At 47.5% G+C, this 24,111-nt stretch overlaps 3 protein-coding genes across 4 annotated transcripts in view; 2 read left to right on the top strand and 1 right to left on the bottom strand.

Annotated features, from left to right (window-relative positions):
- The window catches only part of LOC118076189 (uncharacterized), a 32,128-nt gene extending 29,594 nt beyond the window's left edge, over positions 1 to 2,534 (top strand). The window contains exon 24 of the mRNA XM_088659901.1: positions 789 to 2,534. Coding sequence (XP_088516027.1) covers positions 789 to 848 — 60 coding nt within the window. The 3' untranslated portion in view covers positions 849 to 2,534. The remainder of the gene's footprint in view (positions 1 to 788) is intronic.
- A 23-nt stretch (positions 2,535 to 2,557) lies between these two features.
- On the bottom strand, positions 2,558 to 5,535 carry LSM8 (LSM8 homolog, U6 small nuclear RNA associated). Its single transcript, XM_035099027.3, has 4 exons — positions 5,489 to 5,535; positions 4,667 to 4,707; positions 3,603 to 3,730; positions 2,558 to 2,819 (listed from the first exon to the last, which is right to left on the bottom strand). Exons 1-4 carry the CDS (start codon positions 5,517 to 5,519, stop codon positions 2,729 to 2,731), a joined length of 291 nt encoding a protein of 96 aa, XP_034954918.1. The 5' UTR covers positions 5,520 to 5,535; the 3' UTR covers positions 2,558 to 2,728.
- A 144-nt stretch (positions 5,536 to 5,679) lies between these two features.
- Positions 5,680 to 23,103, top strand: LOC118076345 (uncharacterized). 2 transcript variants are annotated; one of them, XM_035099024.3, is made up of 5 exons: positions 5,680 to 5,939; positions 13,140 to 13,354; positions 14,603 to 14,729; positions 18,116 to 18,229; positions 19,711 to 23,103. In XM_035099024.3, the coding sequence occupies exons 2-5, from the start codon at positions 13,325 to 13,327 to the stop codon at positions 21,198 to 21,200; spliced, it is 1,761 nt and encodes a 586-aa protein (XP_034954915.3). In that variant the 5' UTR covers positions 5,680 to 5,939; positions 13,140 to 13,324; the 3' UTR covers positions 21,201 to 23,103. The 2 variants fall into 2 exon arrangements, with proteins under 2 accessions (XP_034954915.3, XP_034954914.3); XM_035099023.3 differs by lacking the exon at positions 5,680 to 5,939 and adding an exon at positions 5,998 to 7,197.
- Positions 23,104 to 24,111: the final 1,008 nt, after the last annotated feature.

The following is a 24,111-nucleotide window of genomic DNA, read 5'->3' as shown; positions in this document are numbered from 1 at the left end:
AGTTTTTTAGGTATATGAAGAAGTGTGCATGCACACAAAAGCTCATACCAATGAAAAACTTAGTTGGTCTCTAAGGTGCTACCGGAAGGATTTTTTTTATTTTCCCAGGAGACCAGGGCCCTGCGGGATTTGTCATCTTTCCGCAGGGCCTGCAAGACAGAGCTGTTCCGCCTGGCCTTTGGGTTAGACTCAGCCTGACCCCTGTGTTTTCCTCCCTCATGGCTTGGATTTATGGACTACTTGAAATGAGGCTGCACTTTAAATTTTAATACTGTATTTTAATCTGTATTTTAATTAATTGTTTTTATGTTTTATTGTAATTCTGTTGTTGTGAGCCGCCCTGAGCCCAGTTTTTGACTGGGGAGGGCGGGGTATAAATAAATTATTATTATTATTATTATTATTATTATTATTATTATTATTATTATTTTGTTTCAAATTTTTAAGGCAAGTTTCTAGTCCATATGTGGGAGACGATATGCTTGAAAGTGGCCTGTGGACAGCTGAGAAACTGAAGATTTTGAATGGCTGTCCACAGCATTTCCCTGCTCTCGATGGCGAGCAAATGACGAGCAAAACAAAAATTATGCATTTATTTATATTTTGCGGAGTGTATTATTTTACATGTGTGTGTGTGTAGTATATTGCATTTTCCTGTATTTTCCATCATTCCACCTCATTGACTGGCCCCGAATTCTAGCAATACAAGAGTTTTCTGCCTGATCCACTTTCTCCACATATGCATCATCTTACACATCCTGTATCCCACGCCCCTTCCTGCATTTCAGAGGCACCTGACATCGGAGCTCTCCTCCTCTCAGCTGCACAGTAAGAGCAGCTGGAAGTAGGTTCGAGTGGGATGGAGGAGGAGTCACAACAGCGAGGAAGTCGGAAAAGCTTCACCCAGTAATGGTGCTTTGTGCGGAGTACAGCAGAGGAAGGAATAACCATGACCGGAAGAGATTTCAAAGCCGCTGGTTTGAGGACATCACAAGAGCTCTGAAGCTGGAGGTCCAACTCGCCCAGCATCTTGTTCTCACACTGGGCAACTAGATGTCTCTGGTGGACAGTTAGATGTCTCTGGGAAGCCTAAAAGCCGGACCAGAGATATTAGTCTCTTGCAGCAAAGAATCCTGTAGCACTTTAAAGACTAACACACGTATTCTTGCACAAACTTTCATAGGCTATAGACTGCTCCGCAAACACATGTGCCATCTACAAGTAGTACAGTAGTACCTCTACTTACGAATGTTTCTACTTATGAATGTTACTACTTACGAACGGAGCTTTGTCCGCCATCTTGGATGTGGTTTAGATAGGGTTTTTTCTACTTACGAATTTTTAGATAGGGTTGCTTCTACTTACGAATTTTTTCTCCCAATGCATTCCTATGGGATTTGGCTTACAATTATTTTCGACTTACAAATGTGCGTTCGGAACGCATTAAATTCGCAAGTAGAGGTACCACTGTAAATTCCTTTTTATAATACTAAACAGAGCGCCAGCGTGGTACAGTGGTTAGTGTCAGACCTGGGAGAACCAAGGATTTTAATCCCTGCTGACCCATGAACCTCCCTGCCTATCACTAACTCTCAAGCTAACCTACCTCACAGGGTTGTTGTGAGGGAAAAAATGGGGGGGGGGGTCAAAGCGTTCACGCAGCACTGAGGTCCTTTGAAGAAAGGTGGGATATAAATGTAACATAAAATGATGCGATAGGGAACTTTTTTTAAAAAAATAAAAAGTGCTGAGTTTGGGCAGCCGTTTGCGGCTAATCTGGTCAGTCGTGTGATTGTGGCTATAATTGTGCTATGACTCTTTCGTAGCAGGGCAGAGGTTTAAAGGGAAGAGTAGCTATTGTACCTTTGGGGGGGGGGGAAATGGCAACCAAGAATGGCAAAGGGTCCCTAAAATATTCCTAGCAAGTGGTGATAAATTTGTCAGAATAAGCCTTTATCTTTTTTTAAAAAAAAGGATTTCTAATCAAATTTTTGAAATGGAAGTAAAAGTTCAAATTGATGATGCTGAACAAGAACTACTAGACAGTAAGAACTGTTGGATAGTGGAACAGTATCCCTCAGAAGGTGGTGGAATCTCCTTAATTGGAGGGTTTTTTTTAGCAAAGATGGGGGGGCACCTGTCAGGGATTTTCTTTAGCTGCAATTCCTGCATTACAGGGGGTTGGACTAGATGACCCTTGGGGTCCTTTCCAATGCTACAGTTCTATGATTCTGATAAGAGGCCTGGAGATGTTGGCAAAACAAGAATCACCCCAAGCCATGTGCATAATGCAGGGATAGGGAACCCTTTTCTCCCCCAGTCTGAGTTTTAGTCACAGTGAGATAAGCAGAGTGCGTTGCGTTTTATTTCAGGCTTTGCCAACCTGGTGTCCTTCGGATGTTTCGGACTACAACTCCCATAAGCCCCAGCCAGGACACACACCAGGTGCATGCTTACTTTACGGAGTCAGAAATGTAGCACAAGACTGCTTTAAAGGTTACTATTATTTTAATGTCATGGGGTTTTGTTTTGTTTTTTTAAAAAAAGTTCACAAGGCTTCAATAAAATGTAGACTTTATTATACATATCAAACCATAACACTCAAAATTAAAAAGTGTAAACTATTCAGGTTTTTACCCTCAACTTGTAAGAAAAGTAGCCATGCCTTCCTATAAATAGTTTTGTACAGCCAGATATTTCTGAAGTCCTTTTATACACTCTTCTTTCTTCAGTGTACAACTGAGTTCAGAGGTTCTGCTCGGATATTCCCCAAGTCAAGGGCTGAATCCGTCTCTTCATCAATTTCTCCAATTACAGCCCTATAAGAAAAGAAAAGTACTATATTGTAACTGCTGCAGGTGAAATGCTTCATCTCTGAAACAAAGCTGATACAGTATGCTGAAACAATATTTCTTCCACTCAGTATTTTCCCATCTATAAGACGCCCCCATGTATAAGAGTAAAAAAAACCATAGTCTTATACACGGAAAAGTATGGTATCTTTTTATCCTAACATAAAGCCCAAAAAACTTAACAGGTTATTTCAATTGGTCTACTCTGGACATGATTTTGTTGGATATATAATCTATTGCTATAGTTACTTATGAACTATAAAACAGAGACATCAAAAGGGAGACTTTCTGAAATAATCTCAAGCTACAGTAGCTGGGATAGCTCAGTAGGTAAGAGCATGAGGCTCTTAATCTCGGGGTTGTGGGTTGAAGCCCCACGTTGAGCAAAAGATTCCTGCATTGCAGGGGGTTGGACTAGATGACCCTCACGGTCCTTTCCAACTCTGATTCTCTGGGAAAAAATGGACTGCAGTTTCATCAGACATGTAAGGTCCTTGACTTCTTTTTGCCAGGTGGAACAATCACCCCATGTGCTGTTTTGGGGTTCTCCTGACCCCCTCAGAGCCAACCTGGGGGACAGAAGGAGGACAAGTGTGTGAATGTATGTTGTGCTGGTGGGACTACTTGCGCTGGACCTAACTAGCAGAACTGTTTAGTTGAAGCTGGCCCCTTGAGAGCTAAGCAAATGCTTCGCTGCTTTAGCTCATATTATACTACCTTATTAAAAAAAAGAGGATGAGGCAAACTTACACGTTATCACCTCTTACAATGTACAATCCCAATACTACTTGTTCCACTCCTTGTGAAGAACTGAACACTCTTTCATGACTTTCATCCAAAATCAAGTTGATGGTCTGATCAAAACCCTTGAGAGTTCCCTTTAAGAAATAAAAACGAAAATTGAAAAACAATGAAGTACTCCAAATTCTCAATATTTATCTCAATTCATAAACACATCCTAAACACAACATTACACTACTTACTATGAGAAAGCTTTAATGATTAAAAGATTTTTTACGTAACCCTTCAGAGGAACTCCCTACACTAAGTGATTTTAAATTATCAATGCAATTCATTTCTCCATGGGCTCTTTTCTTTCCCAAAAAGCAGCCTTAAAAAGTAGGAAGATAAGGCTTTTGAGAACAGTGGTCACTGATTTGCAACTTGCTGTCATTGATATTATATATATATATATATATAATCTCCTGCAAAAATTTCATCTGTTCAACTCTCAGACAGTTTCGATAGGATAGGCATATTTTGCAGAAGGAATATTAAGTTATTTACAGCAAGGATCTGAGCAAAATACTCATTTCTGGTAAACTGCCTATAACCACATAGCACTAAGGTCAGTGGCACCTAATTCAGAACAGATTTACTTGAAATGTCTGATGAATTGTAATACAATTAAACTTGCAGTCCAGCAAAAGCCAAGATATGTGTGCAGCCTAAGCATCTACTTCAAAGTCTGAGGGAGCATCTGTTTGAATGCAGAAAAGCCCACATTCAATCCCTGTCATCTTCAGGTAGGGCTGGGAGAGAGACCCTTGCCAGAAACCCTGGAGAACCACTGCTGGTCAGTAGAGGCAGTACTGAGCTAGATGGACCAATGGTTTTACTAGAAGGCAGCTTCCTATGTTCCTAAGTGCCACTCTGCCTACAGAACTGCTTGTGTATTCCTGTAAATACAACTCAACCGCCTTTAAAAGATACGGGCTTTATTTTCCCACGTAAGTATAATCTAGTATGAAACATTTCCAATCATTTAAATATTTAAAAACAGGGTAATATTTATATTTGCGGGCAATTCTTACCACGATCATTCGGCCGTCTGAAGTAATTACAGCAACAGTACCTGAGATACAAGTTAAAGAAATATTTTGAAACAATATATATATAAACAAAAGGAAAATGAGTTTCCTCTGGATTTAGTGCCTTTTAAGAAGCTGAGTGTGAGGTTGGAAAGGTGTGTAGACCAGGAGGGCGTAGAACCCAAAGAACTGAGGAAAGAGTGAGAAATTCAACCTCTTGCAATCACCAAAGCTGATAGAAAAGGTTTCCCATGCCCCATCTGTTTTAAGGATTATTATTTTTTTGTGGGGGTGTCATTGAGGACTCTTGCTGTTGAGATGCAAATCTTGGACTACAATTCCCATTGACCCCTAGAAATGCAGCCATCTTGGACTACAATTCACACCAGCCCCCTAGCAAGTACAGCCATCTTGGACTACAATTCCCATTGACCCCGAGCTCGAGCAGCCATCTTGGATCAAGATGCAAAGACTGATGGGAGTTGTAGTCCAAAACAGCTCCCTCTTTGTGTCGATCGGGGAGTACCTGTATCCCAAACCTTCTGGAGGGGAGAAGATTGATGGAGGCTGGTTTCAAATGGTTAAAAACCGTTTTTCTTATTAAAAAGAAGAAGAAGAGCAGCGGAAGTGGCTGCGCGCATCCCACCCAAGGCAACCCAGCCCACAAGTGGATGGAAATTCTCGCGTGTAACTGAGGAAAAGCAGGAGCGTTAACGCGCACGCGCAGAATTCCGCTTCATACCAGTATCACCCCCCCCGCCCGGTCTCATGATGCAGCCCCCCCCCCCGTCCCCACCGACAGACAGACCGCCCGCGGAAGGATACGGTTAATGTAGTTCTCCAGCGCGGACGTCATGGCGGCAATCCTTCCCGGCTCCCGCTGAATCCAGCTCCCGCGAGACTTCCCGGTATCTCGCGCGAAAGTGAGCGGAGGCGGCCCCTGAAGCAAAGCAACATCCGGGGCTCAAGGGGCGCATGCGTAGAGACGCTTTTGTGTGTATAGAGATACTATAGATAGAAGAAGAAAAAATGGATAAGCAACGCCTTCTGCCGGAGACGGAACTTCCTGGTTCCTTCTGGAGCTTCTCCATGACAGCCCCAATAGAAAATTATGATGAGTGGCAGAGAATCGTGTGTATGTGTTGGGGGGCTGTCTTTGCACCAACTATGATAGGATAATAGCACCGTGTCTTGCCCCCTTCCCGAACCCACAAATATTAGAAGCAAAGGCGGGGCGTAGAGATAGGAAAAGGAAAGAGCACTGCTGTTTTGCGAGGTAAGTGCAGCCACCCATTTATTTATTATAGTAGTGTTTCTACACCGCCCTTCGTCAGCGGGCTGTTTCAACACACAACACATTCGTACTGCATAAAATATTACCTAGGCCACGGGAAAATAATAATAATAATAATATTTTAAAAAATGCACTGTTCTGCCCGAATTCTGGTAGCAGCAACAGCATAAAAAGAGGAGAAAATCAGCAAAGGGGTACCTGAAATACAAAGCCAGAACACTAATGCAGAATTAACTTAAAAGTGTGACCCCCTCCCTTGAATTCAGTAAGACTTACCTCTGAGTAGGCATGGTCAGGAGTCTGCTGAAAGTAATGGACCTAAATAAGTCACGCGTGCATCGATTTCCATGGGTCTGCTCAGATTTGGGTGGGACTAAGCTCGGATGCAATCCTTCCTTGGGAGGTTTGGGTGTCTCTCTCCCAGTTTAGCAGCAGAGCAGGACTTGTCTTTGACTGGTTTCCTATATGGAGAGCCTGGCTGCTGGATCAGACCATCTAGCCCAGCATCCTGTTCCCACGGTGCCCAAAGCAGATGCCCCAAAGGGAAGCAACACAAGCAGAAAATGAACACAACAGCAACTGTCCCCACTTGTGGGTGATTTTCCAGCAAAAAATGACATTTTGTTTGCGTTATTGTCTCCGGCCCTTATGCATTTTTTTTTTGCCTCTGGACTTGAATGATCTCATCCTGACCTAAACCCCACTTAGACAGGTAACGGGTACAACTTCGCACCCTTCCCAACAATGCAAGCCGGATTTGCTGCTGCTGCGCTTGGGGCGCCTCTCCTGCTCGGGAGAAGGGGCTGCCGGCCAGGGGGTGGCGGTGTGCCGGATCTCCCTCCTGCCTGCCTGCCTACCGGAGTGCTGCTGCTGCCGCCGCCGCCGGGGAGGGAGGGGTTAAAGCACTGTGCGCTTTGCGGAAAACCCCCGCCGCCTTTTCACTCTGAACCTGCACTGCCGGGGAGACGGAGGAGCGAACGGGAGCGGTATTTACGCCGCCTGCTTCCTCTGGTCTGCTATAATTTTAGAAGGGCTGGTCGGGATTCCAATCCGGATTGGGCCAAGCGGTGCGAACGCAATCACTCCCCTTTTTTTATATATAGTTACCACTTTTTGCAAAAAGCGTTTAAGACAACCGCTGGCATAGCAGCAGCAGCAGCAGCAGCGGGTTGCAAGCCACAGCGGCCCCGATCCGCAAAAGGGGATGATGCTTTTCCTCGCGCAATGGGACCACTCGTGGGTAAGTGCTGATCATTTCAGCTGGCAGACCGGGAAGGCCCCAGTTTACAGCAAAGGTGGGCTTTTTATAAAAAATAAAAAAAATCAAAGGAAACGAAATGAAAAGTCTCGCTGAGTCCAGTTGGGCTTGCTCCTGAGAAAGCCTGCATCTGACTGAAGCTGTAAGTGTAGGCGAGTTTGGGTGGTCTCTGGGTTTACTCTCAGAGAGATGGAGTGGAGATAGTCCACTCCAAAAAAACTCTCTGAGTTAGGCGTCCCACCAAAATGGGAGAAATCTCTAACATTCCCGGACATGAAAAGCAAACCTGGTTTAATTTTCCTTTAAAAAAAATAAATCTTAAATTTCGGTAGGTGTCTAAAGACTCACTCACTTGCCCACCTACAAATTCGTTTACAAATTGCAGCTATAGCTCTGATATGGGGGAAAGTATGTGGTTTACTTGAGTGGCTTTAATTTTACAGTGTCTTGACTCTCTCCCCCCCCCCACTTTAAAAATTACATCCCACTTATGGGAATGTGATAGTTGTCCCTTGTTGGCAGCTGGTCTTTGGGAACAAATTCTGTAGCTCTATCGGCTGCAGTTGTCCACTGTGGTGCAGCGGTTAGTTAGAGTGTTGGACTCTGAGAGACCACAGTTCAAATCCCCACTTAGCCATGAAAATCACTGGATGACTCCAGGCCAGTCACTATCTCTTAGCTGCACCTACTTCACAGGGTTGTTGTGGGAACTGAAGAGGGGGAGAACTATGGGCGCCAGCTTGAGCTCCTTGGAAGAGAAGGTGGGGTCTAAATGCAGTCAAAACTCAACTAGGTGTTACTCCTGAGTAAGCACCGGCTGGGGCTGATGAGAGTTGTCTTTCAAAACATCTAGAGCAGGCATCCCCACACTTCGGCCCTCCAGATGTTTTAGACTACAATTCCCATCTTCCCCGACCACTGGTCCTGTTAGCTAGGGATCATGGGAGTTGTAGGCCAAAACATCTGGAGGGCCGCAGTTTGGGGGTGCCTGTTCTAGAGGGCGCCAGGTTGATGAAGCCTGGCTCTTAGCATCTGTCTGCATGTTGACATGCTACTTTGGGATATCTGGCATTCAGGGTTACTGTGGGTTAAACCACAGAGCCTAGGGCTTGCCGATCAGAAGGTCGACGGGGTGAGCTCCCGTTGCTCGGTCCCAGCTCCTGCCAACCTAGCAGTTCGAAAGCACATCAAAGTGCAAGTAGATAAATAGGTACCGCTCCCGTGGGAAGGTAAACGGCGTTTTCGTGTGCTGCTCTGGTTCACCAGAAGCGGCTTTGTCATGCTGGCCACATGACCTGGAAGCTGTACGCCAGCTCCCTTGGCCAAAAATGCGAGATGAGCACTGCAACCCCACAGTCGGTCACGACTGGACCTAATGGTCAGGGGTCCCTTTACTATTAGGGCAGTTCATTATTTATTTTGAGATATGTATCTTGCTATTCTGCTCCAGAATGAATAACACCGTATTTCAAAAAGAAATTATGAATTAAAAAGAAAGAACCAGAAGAACCACAGAAAACTTGCAAAGGGAAAAGATGGATTGCATTGTATGAAGTTATTTGTCACTTTGCCATAAATGAGCAATGCTTTGCGTGAAAAGCATCCTTTTGTCTGCCTGCTTGGAACAGTATTGCTCCCAAACTTGGGGCTGTAGCTGTTTTTGGACTACAGCTCCCATCATCCCTAGGTAGCAAGACCAGTGGTCAGGGATGATTGGAATTGGAGTCCAAAACCAGCTGGATACCCAAGTTTGGGAAGCACTGGCCTAGAACAACCTTCCCCAACCTGGTGCCCTCCAGACATTTTGGACTACAGCTCCCACAAGCTCCAGCCAGTTTATTTTCCCTTGGTTGAGCTATATGATGTAGCATCATGAAAACTACAACATATAGTCCACCCAAGATTATATATCAGTAATCTTATTGATATACTCTCTCATAAAGTGATAAACTTCTCACATGTGGCCCCTTAGTTCTCTAGCTGTGAACATCCAACAAAGTTGAATGCTGGAAAATTCAGGCCAGACAAATGAAAGCACTTCTCCACTCAGCACATAGTTAAACTGTGGAACTCACTCCCACAGGAGGCAGTGATGGCCACCAGGTTGGATGGTTTTAAAAGAGGATCGGACAAATTCATGGAGGGGGCGGCTATCCATGACTGCTAGCCACAGGGGCTATGCTGTGTCTCCAGGTCCTGGTAGCAGTTGCTGGAAACTACAGGAAGGGAGAAGGTTGTTGTGTTTGAGTTCTGCTGGATGGCTTCTGTAATGATGTTGTTGCGGCTACTTTTGAGTAAGGACGCCCAAGTCCACTCTGTTTTTAAGTTTTATTGTGCATAGTATTTACAGTGCAGAGATAGCAGAAAACATGACCTCTCAGTCACTCGCAGAATCCGGGAGTGGACGTTTCTGGCTACGGGACCAGCATAAGAGTTTGGGGCACCCCGAAACACCTCCTCCCAACCTTACGTTTAGTGGCGCGCCGTAATTCAGGCACCGGAAGGGGCTGCCTGTTACCCTCCACCTCTTTAACAACGCTCTATCCCGCTAACTTCCTGATTCCCCTCACCTGACCCACTGCTGCTGCTCTCACTGGGTGAGGTGCTGGTCAACAGGAGAGGCGGAGGCTCCCTGTATGGAGATCCCCTGACAGCTTCCCATCCAGGCATCTGGGTGGCGCCTGTGAGAACAGGATGCTGGACTAGATGGGCCACTGGCCTGATCCAGCAGACTCTTCTTATGGAATGGACCACAGATTTAAATTGTTTTGAGATTCATGGGTATTGCAGCTTGATGAGGGTGTTGCAAACTCAAGTTGGAGATTACACCCCCTCTCCCAATACAGTGCTACAATTCCCAGACCCTGAGGCAGTTATTAAGCTTCAGAATCTTAAGATGTGCATATTGTTCCGAAATATTCCAAGTTTCCAGCCTTTTCATAATATTAATTTTGGGGCTCAGCGTTTCTCGAACCTGGTGCAAGTTCTGGCTGATGCTGATGGGAGTTATCGTCCAAAACATCTGGAAGGCACCAGATGAACAAAGCCTGTTTTAAGGAAATGTCACACTTCTAGCAATCCTAAAAAGATTTACTCAGAAACAACTCCCACTGAGCTCAGCAGGGCTTAATCCCCCGTACCTGCGATTCTGCAGCCCCTTTCGATGATGTGAATGTGTGGGTTTTGCCAGCCTTACCCAAAATAGCAAGACGGGAAGGAGAACTCAGTGGCCGTTTATTTGCATATGTTAATTCATTTAAATGTATGCACATTTTAAAAACAGCCTATTGTCTAAGACTGGGACTTGCGACGTTGTCCAGAGAAAGAGAGAGGGAGGCAGACGCTGCTGTTTGCATAGAACATGTAAATGGGTGCATATTTTGTTGGCATAGAACATTTAAATGGGTGCATATTTACATTTCCCCGAACAAGGATGCTGAGATGGGCAAGCAGAGGAGAGAAAAGGTGGGGAGGAGAGGAGAGGAAGGGAAGGGAAGGGAAGGGACCCTATCAGGCAGGTTTGAAGCACAGCTGGTCCTGATTTTGTCTAGGTTCTGGGAGTACCTGGAGTGGATGTGCTTTTTAGCTGCCTTCGGGAGTGTTAGGGTGATGGTGGGCAGGATGTCAGATAAGGCACCAGAGAGTCAGGGGGGCTTCTTTAGTACAGGGGTCAGCAACCTTTTCCAGCCGTGGGCTGTCCCTCAGACCATGCAGTGGGCCGGACTATATTGGGGGGGGGGGATTAACAAATTCCTATGCCCCACAAATAACCCAGAGATGCATTTTAAATAAAAGGACACATTCTATTCATGTAAAAACACGCTGATTCCCGGACCGTCCATGGGCCAGATTGAGAAGGCAATTGGGCCGCACCCAGCCCCCGGGCCTTAGGTTGCCTATCCCTGCTTAAGTAAATGGAAGAAGGCAGCTCTTGACTTCTGATTGCATCCTAAGGATCATTGCTTCTACTTTCTGTTCAGGGATTATCAGCACAGTTCTCTCCTGATGTTGTGGAGTCCATCTTCCAGTGATGGCCAGCTGACACATGGAGGAAGGCCGCCATGGAAATGCTTTGGCAGCCAGAGAGCTGTGGCTTATTTGCATGCTTCATCTTGTACATTGCTCATGCTGTTTTGTGTGCAATTTGCATGAATGAGCTGGACATAGGGCCTGGCTTTTGAAACGCCTACTGGTTGCGTGAGGCTGGTTTTTGCAGCTTTTTCTGGGATGGAAGCTTGGTTTGTTTTTGTATAAAAAGGGCAACCTATTTAAGATGCCTTAGAACAGGCATCCCCAAACTTCGGCCCTCCAGATTTTTGGACTACAATTCCCATCATCCCTGACCACTGGTCCTCTTAGCTAGGGATCATGGGAGTTGTAGGCCAAAACATCTGGAGGGCCGCAGTTTGGGGATGCCTGCCTTAGAAACAGGTCTATTAAAATGAAGGCATCTTCACCTCGCTTATGCTATAAAGGGGCAGTGGCAAGCAGACTCACAATTTAGGATTGCCTGTTCTCCATCTGTTGCCCTGTAAGGACATGCACTATATTCAGACTATATAAGCGCTGTAATGCTGTTTTCAACACTCATGGCTTCCATCAAAGAATTCTGAGAGCTGTAGTTTGTTAAAGGTGCTGAAGATTGTTAGGAGACCCCAATTTCCCTCTCTGGGTGAATTACAAATGTCCATCAATAGACAGTCCCTGCTTTACATTCGGAATAAAGGTAAAGGGACCCCTGACCATTATGTCCAGTTGTGACCGACTCTGAGGTTGCGGCGCTCATCTCGTGTTATTGGCCGAGGGAGCCGGCGTACAGCTTCCAGGTCCTGTGGCCAGCATGACAAAGCCGCTTCTGGCGAACCAGAGCAGCACATGGAAACGCCATTTACCTTCCCACTGTAGCGGTACCTATTTATCTACTTGCACTTTGATGTGCTTTCGAACTGCTAGGTGGGCAGGAGCTGGGACCAAGGAACGAGAGCTCACCCCGTCGCGGGGATTTGAACCGCCGACCTTCTGATCGGCAAGCCCTAGGCTCAGTGGTTTAACCCACAGCGCCACCCGCGTCCCATACATTTGGAATACCAGGATACAAAAAGGATTCAAAGGAAGAAGGTAAAAAGCATACTCAAGCACCATTTCTCTGTACATTTATTTATCTTACAGCCTGATAGAATGACTCCTGTAGACATCTCATATGCTGGTGCCCTGACAGTTCAAAGCTAACACGGACCAGTCATGGATTCCCCCAAAGAATTCTGGGAACTGTCGTTTGCTAAGGGTGCTGGGAGACCTCGGTTTCCCTTGCAGAACTACAATTCCCAGAGTGGCTTAACAATCAATCTCTCTTCCAAGGAACTCTTATATAATTGTAGCTCTGGGGAGGGGAATGGGCACCTCCCCAGAGCCTGAGGCGGCTGGTTGCTGATGCCAGGCCAGCCAGGGGGCCCTGTGACTAGTAGAAGCTGAGCTTTGGTGGGCTAGCAAAGATCACGGAGTGTGCTAACTCGCCTGGGGTTAGGAGCCGGTTCTTCCTGGGGGCTCCTTCTCGACTCAAGTGGCCTCCCTCTCAACAAGCTCCCACTGCAAGTAGAAAGAGCCAGGCCCCGGCATCCCTGCTGTGGGGCTGCGTGCCAGGAACGGGTCTCCATCTGCTTCCTTCCGCCCCATTGCAGAATCATTTCGATGCAGCGACAGAGAGAACACACGTGATGCAAACGAAGCATTTGCAAATTCCCTTTATGCAAACGAGTTCTTCTTCCTCCCGGAGCAAAGGCGCGATTTGCATAAGCTTCATGCAAATTTATTCAAAGCCACCAACTGCCTTTGAGTTTCTGAAACTTGCAATTTGCAGTCATTGCCTGCCTCTTTCCCCCGCCCTCCCTCCCCTCTGTTTTCTCTCTCCCCCCCCCCACCCCCAGGCATCAAAACTAAAATTGGAGCCCTCCTCTTGACACTAGCCCCTGCTACTGAAGGACCTCCCGCAGAAATGGATCCACCTAGCTGTAAGCAGCCTCGGTGCTGACTCCACCCAAGACCTCCCCACGGTTTTTTTGAGGCAGGTAAACCGTTGACCGCCCTGTTCAGAGGAGCGTCGACTTCAGAGATGGCTGGAGCTGCTGGGCCCGCACTTTGGGTAAGAGGCGCTTGCCCTTTTGTGTAAAAGCTTCTGTCAGTTCTGCATATTATCAGTTAGGGATGTCTGTAGTGCTATCATTGTTAATGGAAGCCAAAAACGGACAGGTCCCTGCCTCAAGGGGAGCATGCAGTCAATGTTCTCATCGACTGAGCTTCATACAAGTGGGGCGTCACTTTCACATCTGTTTTTGGTGTCAAGAGACCCCAACATTGTGTGTGTGTGTGTGTGTGTGTGTGTGTGTGTGTAAAATCCACACCTCAACATTTAGAACAGGGGTGGCCAACTCCCAAGAGACTGCGATCTACTCACAGAATAAAAAAACTGATCTACCCCCTTTTTGGGGGTCAAAGTTAGTTGTTCAGCTTTATTTTAGGAAGGAGGTAGGCCCGTTTTTGGGGGGTTCGGGTCAAAGTTGTTGAGTTTTTTCAGGGAGAAGGTAAAATGTTGAGCTTTTTTTTAGGGGAGCCACAGTTGTTCAGCTTCTTTGGGGGGAGCCAATGATCTACCAGTGATCTACCGCAGACGTCCATTGATCTACCAGTAGATCACGATCTACCTGTTGGACATGCCTGATTTAGAAAATACCTGGATTATCACAGAACCATAGAATTGTAGAGTTGGAAGGGACCATGAGGATCCTCTAGTCCAGGCATCCCCAAACTTCGGCCCTCCAGATGTTTTGGACTACAATTCCCATCATCCCTGAACACTGGTGCTCTTAGCTAGGGATCATGGGAGTTGTAGGCCAAAACATCTGGAGGGCCGCAGTTTGGGGATGCCTGCTTTAGCCCAATCTGAGGCTCAAACCCACAACCCTGAGACTCTTGAGCCACAGAGACGTGGAGCATGGCTTGACACTGCTTTGAGAGCCAGTGTGGCATAGTGGTTAGAGCAGGCATCCCCAAACTGCGGCCCTCCAGATGTTTTGGCCTACAACTCCCATGATCCCTAGCTAACAGGACCAGTGGTCGGGGAAGATGGGAATTGTAGTCCAAAACATCTGGAGGGCCGAAGTTTGGGGATGCCTAGGCTAGAGTGTCTGATCGGGACCTGGGAGAGTCCAGGGTTCAAATCCCCCACTGAGCCATGAAGCTGACTCTCAGCTTAACTTCACCTTTCAAGGTTGTTGTGAGGAATTAAGTGAGAAGATGGGAGACCAGCTATTGCCGCCTTGAGCTCCTTGAAGAACAAGGTAGGATATCAATGCTGCAAATAAAGCAATAAATGAATGAATTCCTCTTTCAGGACCCAGTGACTTTTGACGAAGTGGCCATCTACTTTTCCCCAGAGGAGTGGGCGGAGCTGGCGGATTGGCAGAAAAGTCTCTATAAGGATGTGACGAGAGCCAGCTACGAAATGCTGGTTTCATTAGGTAAGCTATTTGTTGTTTGTTAGATGGCTCACGGGTTGTGCTCACCCGGTGAATTTGGAGGGCTCCAAAAGGCAAGAGGTTGTTTTGCTTCGGTTATAATTAATATCCCACTTTGGACCTTGAAAGCTTTGGGCCTCCAGATGTTGCTGGGCTACAACTCCCATCATCCCTGACCATTGGCCATGTTGGTTCGGACTGATGGGATTTGGCATCAAACCTCTCAGAGCTGCCATGAGTCTGTGTATCTCTGGAGCAGTCAAAAGTTGTGCTGTTGTAGTTTTGCGGCTCTTACAACAGCTCACAACAGCTCCCACCAGCCCTGACCATTGGCCCTGCTGACTGGGGATGGCAGGAGTTCAGCAGCACGAAGAGGACTCTGCATTGGCTACTCCTGCTGTAGACCATACCCAGCTAGACCAGGGATCCCCAAACTAAGGTCTGGGGGGCCGGAAGCGGCCCAATCGCCTTCTAAATCCGGCCCCGGGACGGTTCGGGAATCAGCATGTTTTTAAGGTCCTGTGTGAGTGCTTGGAGGCGGTTGGAGGATGGATGGCGGCTAACAGATTGAGATTGAATCCTGACAAGACAGAAGTACTGTTTGTGGGGGACAGGAGGCGGGCGGGTGTGGAGGACTCTCTGGTCCCGAATGGGGTAACTGTGCCCCTGAAAGACCAGGTGCGCAGCCTGGGAGTCATTTTAGACTCACAGCTGTCCATGGAGGCACAGGTCAACTCCGTGTCCAGGGCAGCTGTTTATCAGCTCCATCTGGTACGCAGGCTGAGTCCCTACCTGCCCACTGACTGTCTCTCCAGAGTGGTGCATGCTCTAGTTATCTCTCGCTTGGACTACTGCAATGCGCTCTACGTGGGGCTACCTTTGAAGGTGACCCGGAAACTACAACTAATCCAGAATGCGGCAGCTAGACTGGTGACTGGGAGCGGCCGCCGAGATCACATAACACCGGTCCTAAAAGACCTACATTGGCTCCCAGTACGTTTCCGAGAACAATTCAAAGTGTTGGTGTTGACCTTTAAAGCCCTAAATGGCCTCGGTCCGGTATACCTGAAGGAGCGTCTCCACCCCCATCGTTCTGCCCGGACACTGAGGTCCAGCTCCGAGGGCCTTCTGGCGGTTCCCTCATTACGAGAAGCCAAGTTACAGGGAACCAGGCAGAGGGCCTTCTCGGTAGTGGCACCCACCCTGTGGAATGCCCTCCCACTAGAGGTCAAAGAGAACAATTACCAGACCTTTAGAAGGCATCTCAAGGCAGCCCTGTTTAGGGAAGCTTTTAATGTTTGATGGATTTTTGTATTTTAGAATTTCTGTTTTTTTGGAAGCCGCCCAGAGTGGCTGGGGGAACCCGGCCAGATGGGCGGGGTATAAATAATAAATTATTATTATTATTATTATTATTATTACATGAATAGAATGTGTTCTTTTATTTAAAATGCATCTCTGGGTTATCTGTGGGGCATAGGAATTCATTCATATTTTCTTTCAAAATATAGTCTGGCCCCATACAAGGGCTGAGGAACAGTGGACCGGCCCCCTGCTGAAAAAGTTTGCTGACTCCTGAGCTAGACTGACCAATGAGAGCCCATGTGGTGTAGTGGATAGAGTGTTGGAGTAGGACCTGGGAGACCAGGGTTCAAATCCCCACCCAGCCCCAAAACCCTTGGGCCAGTCACTCTCTCTTAGCCTGACCTACCTCACAAGGTTGTTGTGAGGGTAAAATGGAGAGGGAGAGAAGTGGTTCCACCACTTTGAGCTCCTTAGGGGAAAGGTGGGATGTTGTTGTTGTTGTTGTTACTATTATCGTCATTATACCCCACCATCTGACTGGTTTGCCCCAGCCACTCTGGGTGGCTGCTGACATATATAAGATATATATATATATATAAGAAATATATAACATTGCACATTAAAAGGCTTCCCTTTGCAGAGCTGCCTTCAAATGTCTTCTAAAGGTTATATAGTTACTCATCTCCTTGACATCTGATGGGAGGGTGTTCCACAGGGCAGGTGCCACTACCAAAAAGGCTCTTTGCCTGTTTCCATGTAGCTTCACTTCTCACAGTGAAATATAACAAGCAAACAGAACCTAGGATCTGAACCAGAAACATTGGAAGTTGCTTTATACTAGTTTCCTGACAGGAACTGTAAGGAAAGGGGAATAATTTCATCAAGTGTGTGGGGAGGGAAGAAGGGGCAGTGAGTTGGCCTGCTCAAAATCCTAGAAAGGTTAGGCAGTTAACTACCACAGGCCGTGAGACACAGTGAGGCATCTTTTAACAATTGTTCAACTATCATTAAAAGTTGCAAAAACAAAGAAGCACAGGACTGAAGTTTTTGGAATAACATCGGGATATCAGCTTCGTGCAAGGCATGACAGACAGCAGCAACAACCGGGGAAAGATAGACATAATACAGTATTTTACAAGAACAGGAAGAAACAATATGGACAGAATGAATGTCACCCACAGGAAGAACAAGGATACTGTGTGAGAACTTCCCTTGTAGTCTTCTAAATCATTTAACGTGTTAACACGAATACAATTTATAAATACTGCAGCTGTTGTATAAGGGATTGCTATTATGACTGGACTGTGATTGAAATTAATAAGATTTTGGAATGCAGAAATAAAGTAAATCATCAAACCATCAATTTTAGCACGCCTAAAGTCTAGCCACTTAAATTATATAATTTGGTATTTGAATGATTGGTATTATAATTTGGCATTGATATAATGAGGCTCTTATTGGATTATTGTAATTGAAAACTAATAAAAATTATTATATTGAAAAAGAAACAATAGTTATACAGTGGTACCTCGGTTTATGAACTTAATCTGTTCTGGAAGTCCGTTCTTAAACCAAAACCGTTCTTAAACCGAGGCACACTTTTCCTAATGAGTCCTCCCGCCGCCAGCGCCCTTCCACTGTTTGGATTCCATTCTTAGACCGAGGTACAGTTCGCAAACCAGGATACTACTTCTGGTTTTGCGGAGATCGTAAACCGAATTGTTCATAAACAGGACTGTTCTTAAACCGAGGTTCCACTTTACAGTGGTACCTCGGTTTACAAACACAATTGGTTCCGGAAGTCTGTACTTAACCTGAAGCGTACTTAACCTGAGGCGAACTTTCCCATGGAAAGTAATGGAAAGTGGATTAATCTGTTCCAGACAGGTCCGCGGAGTACTTAAACTGAAAATACTCAAACCAAGGCGTACTTAAACCGAGGTATGGCTGTTCTTTTAAAAATAGAGAGAGACCCAGTGAGGCAGGGGCAAAAAATGAGTGGGTGTGCCATTTTGTTCTTTGCCTCAGGTTACATAATGTCTTGGGCTGGTCCTCAAGTGCCCTATTGATCTCCACTTTACTAGGCCTCACCTTGCAGAAGCCCGACATCATTTTGAGAATTGAGCGAGGGGAGGAGCCATGCGTTGGGAGACTCCAGACCTCGAAGGCAAGAGAGGTTGCACACCAGAGCATCTTTGGTGAGTCCCAAGCTCATAGATCAGAATATTGGGAGCTTCTGATTGCTCTGAAGATGTCCGCCAAATCTGGTGTGCCAGCACGGAGAGAGATCTGCTCTATATTGCATGCTTGCATGGTGTTACGGGAAAGGAAAGTGTACTGAAGATTTCCTTGTCTCTATAAGCAAATGAGGGCTCTGTGGTGTTGCAGTCTAAATGTTTTATTTTGCTTAAGAGGAGGACGGGGACCCCTTTCCGGCTCAAGGGCCAGAGAGAGCAGCTTTCCAGGGGCCACACACCGGAACGGGTGGAGGAGAAATTGGGGTTGCCTCGAAAGGGGAACGCTTCCGAATTTGTGTTCTTTGCAACAATACACAAACCAAATCACAGGTCCTGCCCATCGAAATTCGCATGTCTCTGAATTTTGCAATGTGACGTGTACAAAAATACATATATTGGGGTTAAGTACTTGTATAGGTGCATGCCTTAGTGAAAACAACATTATATCCAGGGAACATCACCGTTACTATTTCTGCAGCAGGATCCCTGTCTCCAGGGCCCTAGAGCTGCCCAATTAGCATGAAGTCTTCACACCCTTTTTGCTGATTGGAGCCAATCAGAGTGTAAGGAGGTGGGTCAGCCACTGAGGATTGGCTCCTAGGGTCACTCTGGAGAAGGCGTGCTATTATAATAATAATAATAATAATAATAATAATAATAATAATAATTCATTCATTCAGCTACTCTGGGCAACTTCCAACAAAATAAAGGGGGTGGGGGTGGGAACCAGAAGAAAAAATCACATTAAACGTTTCCTGAAACAGGGCTGCCTTCGAATGTCCACGAAAAGTCATTTAGTTGTTTAAGGAGAAATAGTTCTGTATGTTTATTATTATTTTATTATTTATTATTTATGCCCCGCCCATCTGGCTGGGTTTCCCCCACCACTCTGGACGGCCTCCAACAAATACCAAAATACATTAAAATATCACAGATTAAAAACTTCCCTAAACTAAGCTAAGCATGTAGGAACCTTAAAAACACAAGGGGCCTTCACTTTCAAGAGAATGGGGTGCCAGGGTCACCATTCAAACTTGAGAATTCCGGTAATATCCAGGGGATGGGGGCTAATTTGGTCCCTGCTGTCTGCCTCTGCCAATCGCACCCCCCCCCAAAAGCTCAACAACTGAGCAACTGTGTCTGGATTTTTCTTCTTGAAATATGGCAACCCTAAATTAGAAGTTTATTGTATAACCTTAGAAAAGGACTTGAGTGTGAGGAGGAGTTGCTGTGGCTATTATGAAGGGCCTTTGCACTTCTGGATTTGCTGCTATGCTACTGTAATATGGTCCCTAAGGCTGGACGTCTCCACACTGGGTGGTGGTAAAAAGGCAGATTTTTAACCGTTCGTGATCAAAACATAGTCAGGTCTTCTGTTGTGATCTCGCCAATTTTCTGTTGGCTCACATACAACCTTTCGCTCTTGTCTCCTGTCGTTGCAGATGGCCAAATCCTGATTAAGAAAGAACCCTGCCTCGAGGAGCGGCCACCATGCTGTGTGGAGCACCCAGAGGTGCTGAAGGCAGGCCCGAACAACGGGACCTTCAGTGAATTTTCCACTTGGCCAGGGAGCCACCTTGGGGCCAGCTCAGCTGTGAATGGAATGGCCGCTCTGCCACCTTGGTCCACCAAGCACCAGTGGCAGAACATGCAGGCGCCCCCCGTGGAATTTCAAGTGGGGCACCCAGGGGTCTCTGGCAGCACTTTCTGGCCTGGCGGTGTCACGGTGCCCGCACCTAGCACCCACGAGGAGACGCTGCTCATCTGCACCCAGTGTCAGAAATGTTTCCCTGCCCGCTCGGCTCACGGCGCCCCCTCCGTTGGAGAAGCGACGCAAGTCTGCCCCGAGTGCGAGAGCAGCAGTGGCCACAAGGGCGCTCCCGCCGCGGCAGACCCGCGAAGCCACAACACAGTGACGCAGCCCTGCTCTTGCAGCCACTGTTCGGGCCTCGGCGCCCGCCAGAGAATCCCTAAGGAGGAGCGGCCCTACAAGTGTGGGAAGTGCGAGAAGAGCTTCCGCTTCGTCCACGAATACACGTGGCACCAGAAGGTCCACGCCGGAGAGAAGATCTACAAGTGCAGCGTGTGCGAGAAGGTCTTCCGCCACAAGCAGGAGCTGATGTGGCACCAGCGGGCACACACAGCCGAGTGGCCCCACAAGTGCGGGGTGTGTGGGAAGAACTTCCGCTTCAAGCAGGAGCTGACCTGGCACCAGAAGACGCACTCGGTGGAGCGCCCCTACAAGTGCGCCGAGTGCGAGAAGAGCTTCCGCTTCAAGCAGGAGTTCATGTGGCACCAGCGGGCGCACGTCGGGGACCGCCCCTACAAGTGCACCGAGTGCGAGAAGAGCTTCCGCTTCAAGCAGGAGTTCAGCTGGCACCAGAGGAGCCACGCCGGGGAGAAGACCTACAAGTGCCCCGGGTGCGACAAGAGCTTCCGCTACAAGCAAGAGTTCTACTGGCACCAGAGGATCCACACGGGCGAGCAGCCCTACCCCTGCGCTTCTTGCGACTCCACCTTCACCTGCCGGCAGGAATACATGCGCCACCAGAGGCTGCACGACGGCGAGAAGCCCTACCAGTGCCCACACTGCGATAAGACCTTCCGGCGAGGGTCCACCCTGATCAGGCACCGGCGGATCCACATGGGAGAGGGGCCGTTCAAGTGCTCCCACTGCGACAGAACCTTTGGCCAGAGTGCCAACCTCATCAAGCACCAGAGGATCCACACGATGAAGGACGAGCCTGTGGAGAACGCCCACGGAGAATGGGGCCCTTGTTTGCAGGGCGCGGGGGTCCCCTCTCTCCAGCCCGAGGCCGTCAGTGTGCTGAGCCTGAAGACGGTTTCCGTGGGGGCACTTCTCTTGCTGAACCTCCAGGAGCCGAAGCAGGAGAAACATCCAGCGGGGAATTCTTGGGAACCCCAAATGTGACTTCGGGTTTTTTTTTACAGGACCCCCTGGAAAAAAGAAGGGGAATTGGGCTTTGTAGAGGGGAGAACAGAGAGAGGTCGATTTTGGGCCGATCGGTCGATCTCCAGAGTTTTGGGGGCAGGTAGCCAAATGGCAGACATTACAAACGATAAACTATAAAGTAACTCTGAAGTGTGGAGGGAGGGGGAAAGGGACCCCCATCAAATCCCGAGGAAGAGGCAAATTCTGTGGGTGAGGCCTCTTTGGAATATGTGAAGGCAGCGCTGCCCCAAGCTGAGCTGTAAACGGGAGCGATGCGTTGAAGGAAGTGGCTGAGGCTCTTGCTTCCACATAGACCAGCAGCATGGTGGCCTCTAGGTGTTTGGGACTACAAGTCCCATCAGCCCCAGCCTGCATGGTTGTGCGAGCTGAGGTTGATGGGAGTTGTAGTTGAAAACAGCCCTGTCAGCTGGGGCTGATGGGAGTCGTAGTCCAAAGCGGCCACATTGACCAGGGCTGATGGGAGTTGTAGTCCAAAACAGCGGCATTGGCCGGGGCTGATGGGAGTCGTAGTTCCCCAAACCGCCTGAAGGGCACCGGGTTGGATGAAGTCTCTGCGTTCACAGCCTCTGATGGTTAATTTATCACCGCCGTAGTGCGAGATGTGATTTATTTATTTTTGCCAGGCTCTTCTTGGGAGACAAGGCCGGTGATAGATCTGGAACCCTGCTTATTCATCCCTTCTGTCTCAACCTGCTTTGCACCCAGAAAAAAAAAAAACCCCTCCTGGCTCCCAGGCAGACACTTCAAACTGTTGGCCAAAAGCTTATTGCCGGGCCGGAGGTAGGGGGTTGTATTCCAAGTGCAGACTGAGAATACCTAAATGAGAAAGCAAAATAGCCCCTTGAGGGTGAGCTCTTGCACCTGCCCCAAAGAAGACTTGCAGGTGTTCCCCACATACCTGCCAAGTTGCTGTCGGAGAAATAAGGGACCGGGCGGAAGTAGCAGACCGGAAGTAGCGCTGCCGCCATTTTTGGAACTGGGCAGAGCAGCATCAAAAGTCGCTTCTGAGCATGCTCCGCCCAGTTCCAAAATGGCCGCCGTGCCAGAATAAACCGGGGGGGAACAAAAAAATTCCGTTTTTTCAGGTAGGAACAGCTGGAAAAACGGGGATTTCCCGGGGAATACGGGAGACTTGGCAGCTATGGTTCCCCATCAGAATTTGGAAACGGCAAGGAACAGACACCCACCCTCTCCTCTCAGAATCTCTGCATCGTTACAGTTGCTCTGAGCCTCAGTTTCCCCAACGCTCGGATTTAAGCTGGTTGGACATTTTCTCTCCTGCTCTCCCTTTTGCCACCCAAGAAGCTTTTGCCTAAAACTTCCTTGCTTTGACTTCAGCGCTGTCCCTTTTGAGCGTTGGCACGGAGAGGTCCTTGCTTGGGAGTGATCTGCACGTTGTAAGGTTCTTGCTTTGGGAAATCCAAACAAGCGCCTGAAAATTAGAAGCTCTGTTGTCCGGGATGTTTTCCTTTATGTGAACAGAAGACCTTTGCACCGCCCCTGCCTTGTTCAGTGTGTCTTGCGGAGGAAGTCGTCCTGGCTGACCGTTCCGAATTTGGTGGCCTGTCTCTGCCTTTCATAGCCATGTCTCATGGTGGCTTGGAGGGGTGGGCTCTGTAGTTACGACAATACCTGAGCGCTGATGGTGTCTGCACATTGAAGCAAAAAGGCAGCAATGTAGCTACCCTGGGACTTCACTTACACTGCCCAGTTCTGTGACAGATCCTCTTATTCCGAACAGGCAGCCTCCAGCACCGTTTTTAATCTCCTCCTGGTTAATGCTGTCTTGCCGTCCTTGTGAGTTTCCGTGAAATCCACCTGGCTGCTATTTTCTTACTTAAACGAGTATTTTAATGTTGAATTGTGTTTGGATAATGTGTCATGAAATATGCAGTTTTTTTAAGGGTGGGAAGGGAAGGGGGTGCGATACTATTTAGGGTGCAGAGGTGCCAGCATTTTCTTCCTCAAAGGGCTCTTATGTCTTTACAAGCGGCCTGATAATCAGAAGCGAGACTCTGGCAAGGCAGAGGTAGGCCAGTTGCCATGGATACCCTGTTTATCGCGGAAGCTGCTCCGCCAGGGCTCACTTCCTTGTTGCAGGGAGTGGCGGGGAAGGTTGTTGGGTTTTTTTTAGTCTGAGGGCCACATTCCCTCACAGGGAACCTTCTGGGGGCCACATGCCAGTGGTGGGCAGGGCCAGAGACAAAAGTGGGTGGGGGAATTGTGGGTAAATGCCAGGATCTGTCCAGGTCTTCTTAGGCCCCTATGCCTGGGCAGGACGTCTGGAACACCTTCAGCATACACCCGGGAATCATGGACTCATAACTGGGCTTTATGAGCACCAAATCAGCAGTGAACAGCAGAAGCATTTGTAGAGGTTTCAAAACATTCCTCATTTATTTCTATTAACTACTGCATATTTACAGATCTGGCTTTGTGAGTGTTACAGCCTCTCACTTAGCCATCTTGTCTACAGAAGATATTAAACTGCACACAGCACACAGCAGAGAGCAGAGTCAGGAATGAAAAACAACAAAGTAACAATTCCTAACTGTTCCCTCCCAACAGCAGATATCACCAGATTTTCAGAATGGGAGGGGTGAAAATGCTCACAACCTCCCCCTTTTCATTCTGACCATTATGAAAATCTAGCACAAAAGCAATTTCTTTACATATATACCAAGTTGTTCCTTATTAACAGCTTTAGTCAAAGCATCAGCAGGTATTTCTTTCCCTGGCATATATGAGACTTTTACAACTCCTTTCTGAATGCATTCTCTGGCACGGTGCAATTTGATTAGCAAATGTTTTGTTCTTTGCTTGCACCCTTCTGAATGGATTAGTTCTATGCAGGCTTTGTTGTCCTGAT

This window comes from Zootoca vivipara, chromosome 16 (genome assembly GCF_965207765.1).
Source record: "Zootoca vivipara chromosome 16, rZooViv2.hap1.1, whole genome shotgun sequence".
Taxonomy (NCBI): Eukaryota; Metazoa; Chordata; class Lepidosauria; order Squamata; family Lacertidae; genus Zootoca; species Zootoca vivipara.
The sequence above is the reverse complement of the archived record's forward strand: the minus strand, read 5'-3'. Positions and strand labels throughout refer to the sequence as shown.

Bases quoted from the DNA above. Each gene is read 5' to 3' on its own strand.
- LSM8 (XM_035099027.3), bottom strand. From the start codon at position 5,519: ATGACGTCCGCGCTGGAGAACTACATTAACC. The intron at 4,708-5,488 runs GTATCCTTCCGC...CTTGTATCTCAG, and splicing joins GCTGGAGAACTACATTAACC to GTACTGTTGCTGTAATTACT. The intron at 2,820-3,602 runs GTAAGTTTGCCT...CTTTTCTTATAG, and splicing joins ATTGTAAGAGGTGATAACGT to GGCTGTAATTGGAGAAATTG.
- LOC118076345 (XM_035099024.3), top strand. From the start codon at position 13,325: ATGGCTGGAGCTGCTGGGCCCGCACTTTGG. The intron at 14,730-18,115 runs GTAAGCTATTTG...CCACTTTACTAG, and splicing joins CGAAATGCTGGTTTCATTAG to GCCTCACCTTGCAGAAGCCC. The intron at 18,230-19,710 runs GTGAGTCCCAAG...CTGTCGTTGCAG, and splicing joins TGCACACCAGAGCATCTTTG to ATGGCCAAATCCTGATTAAG.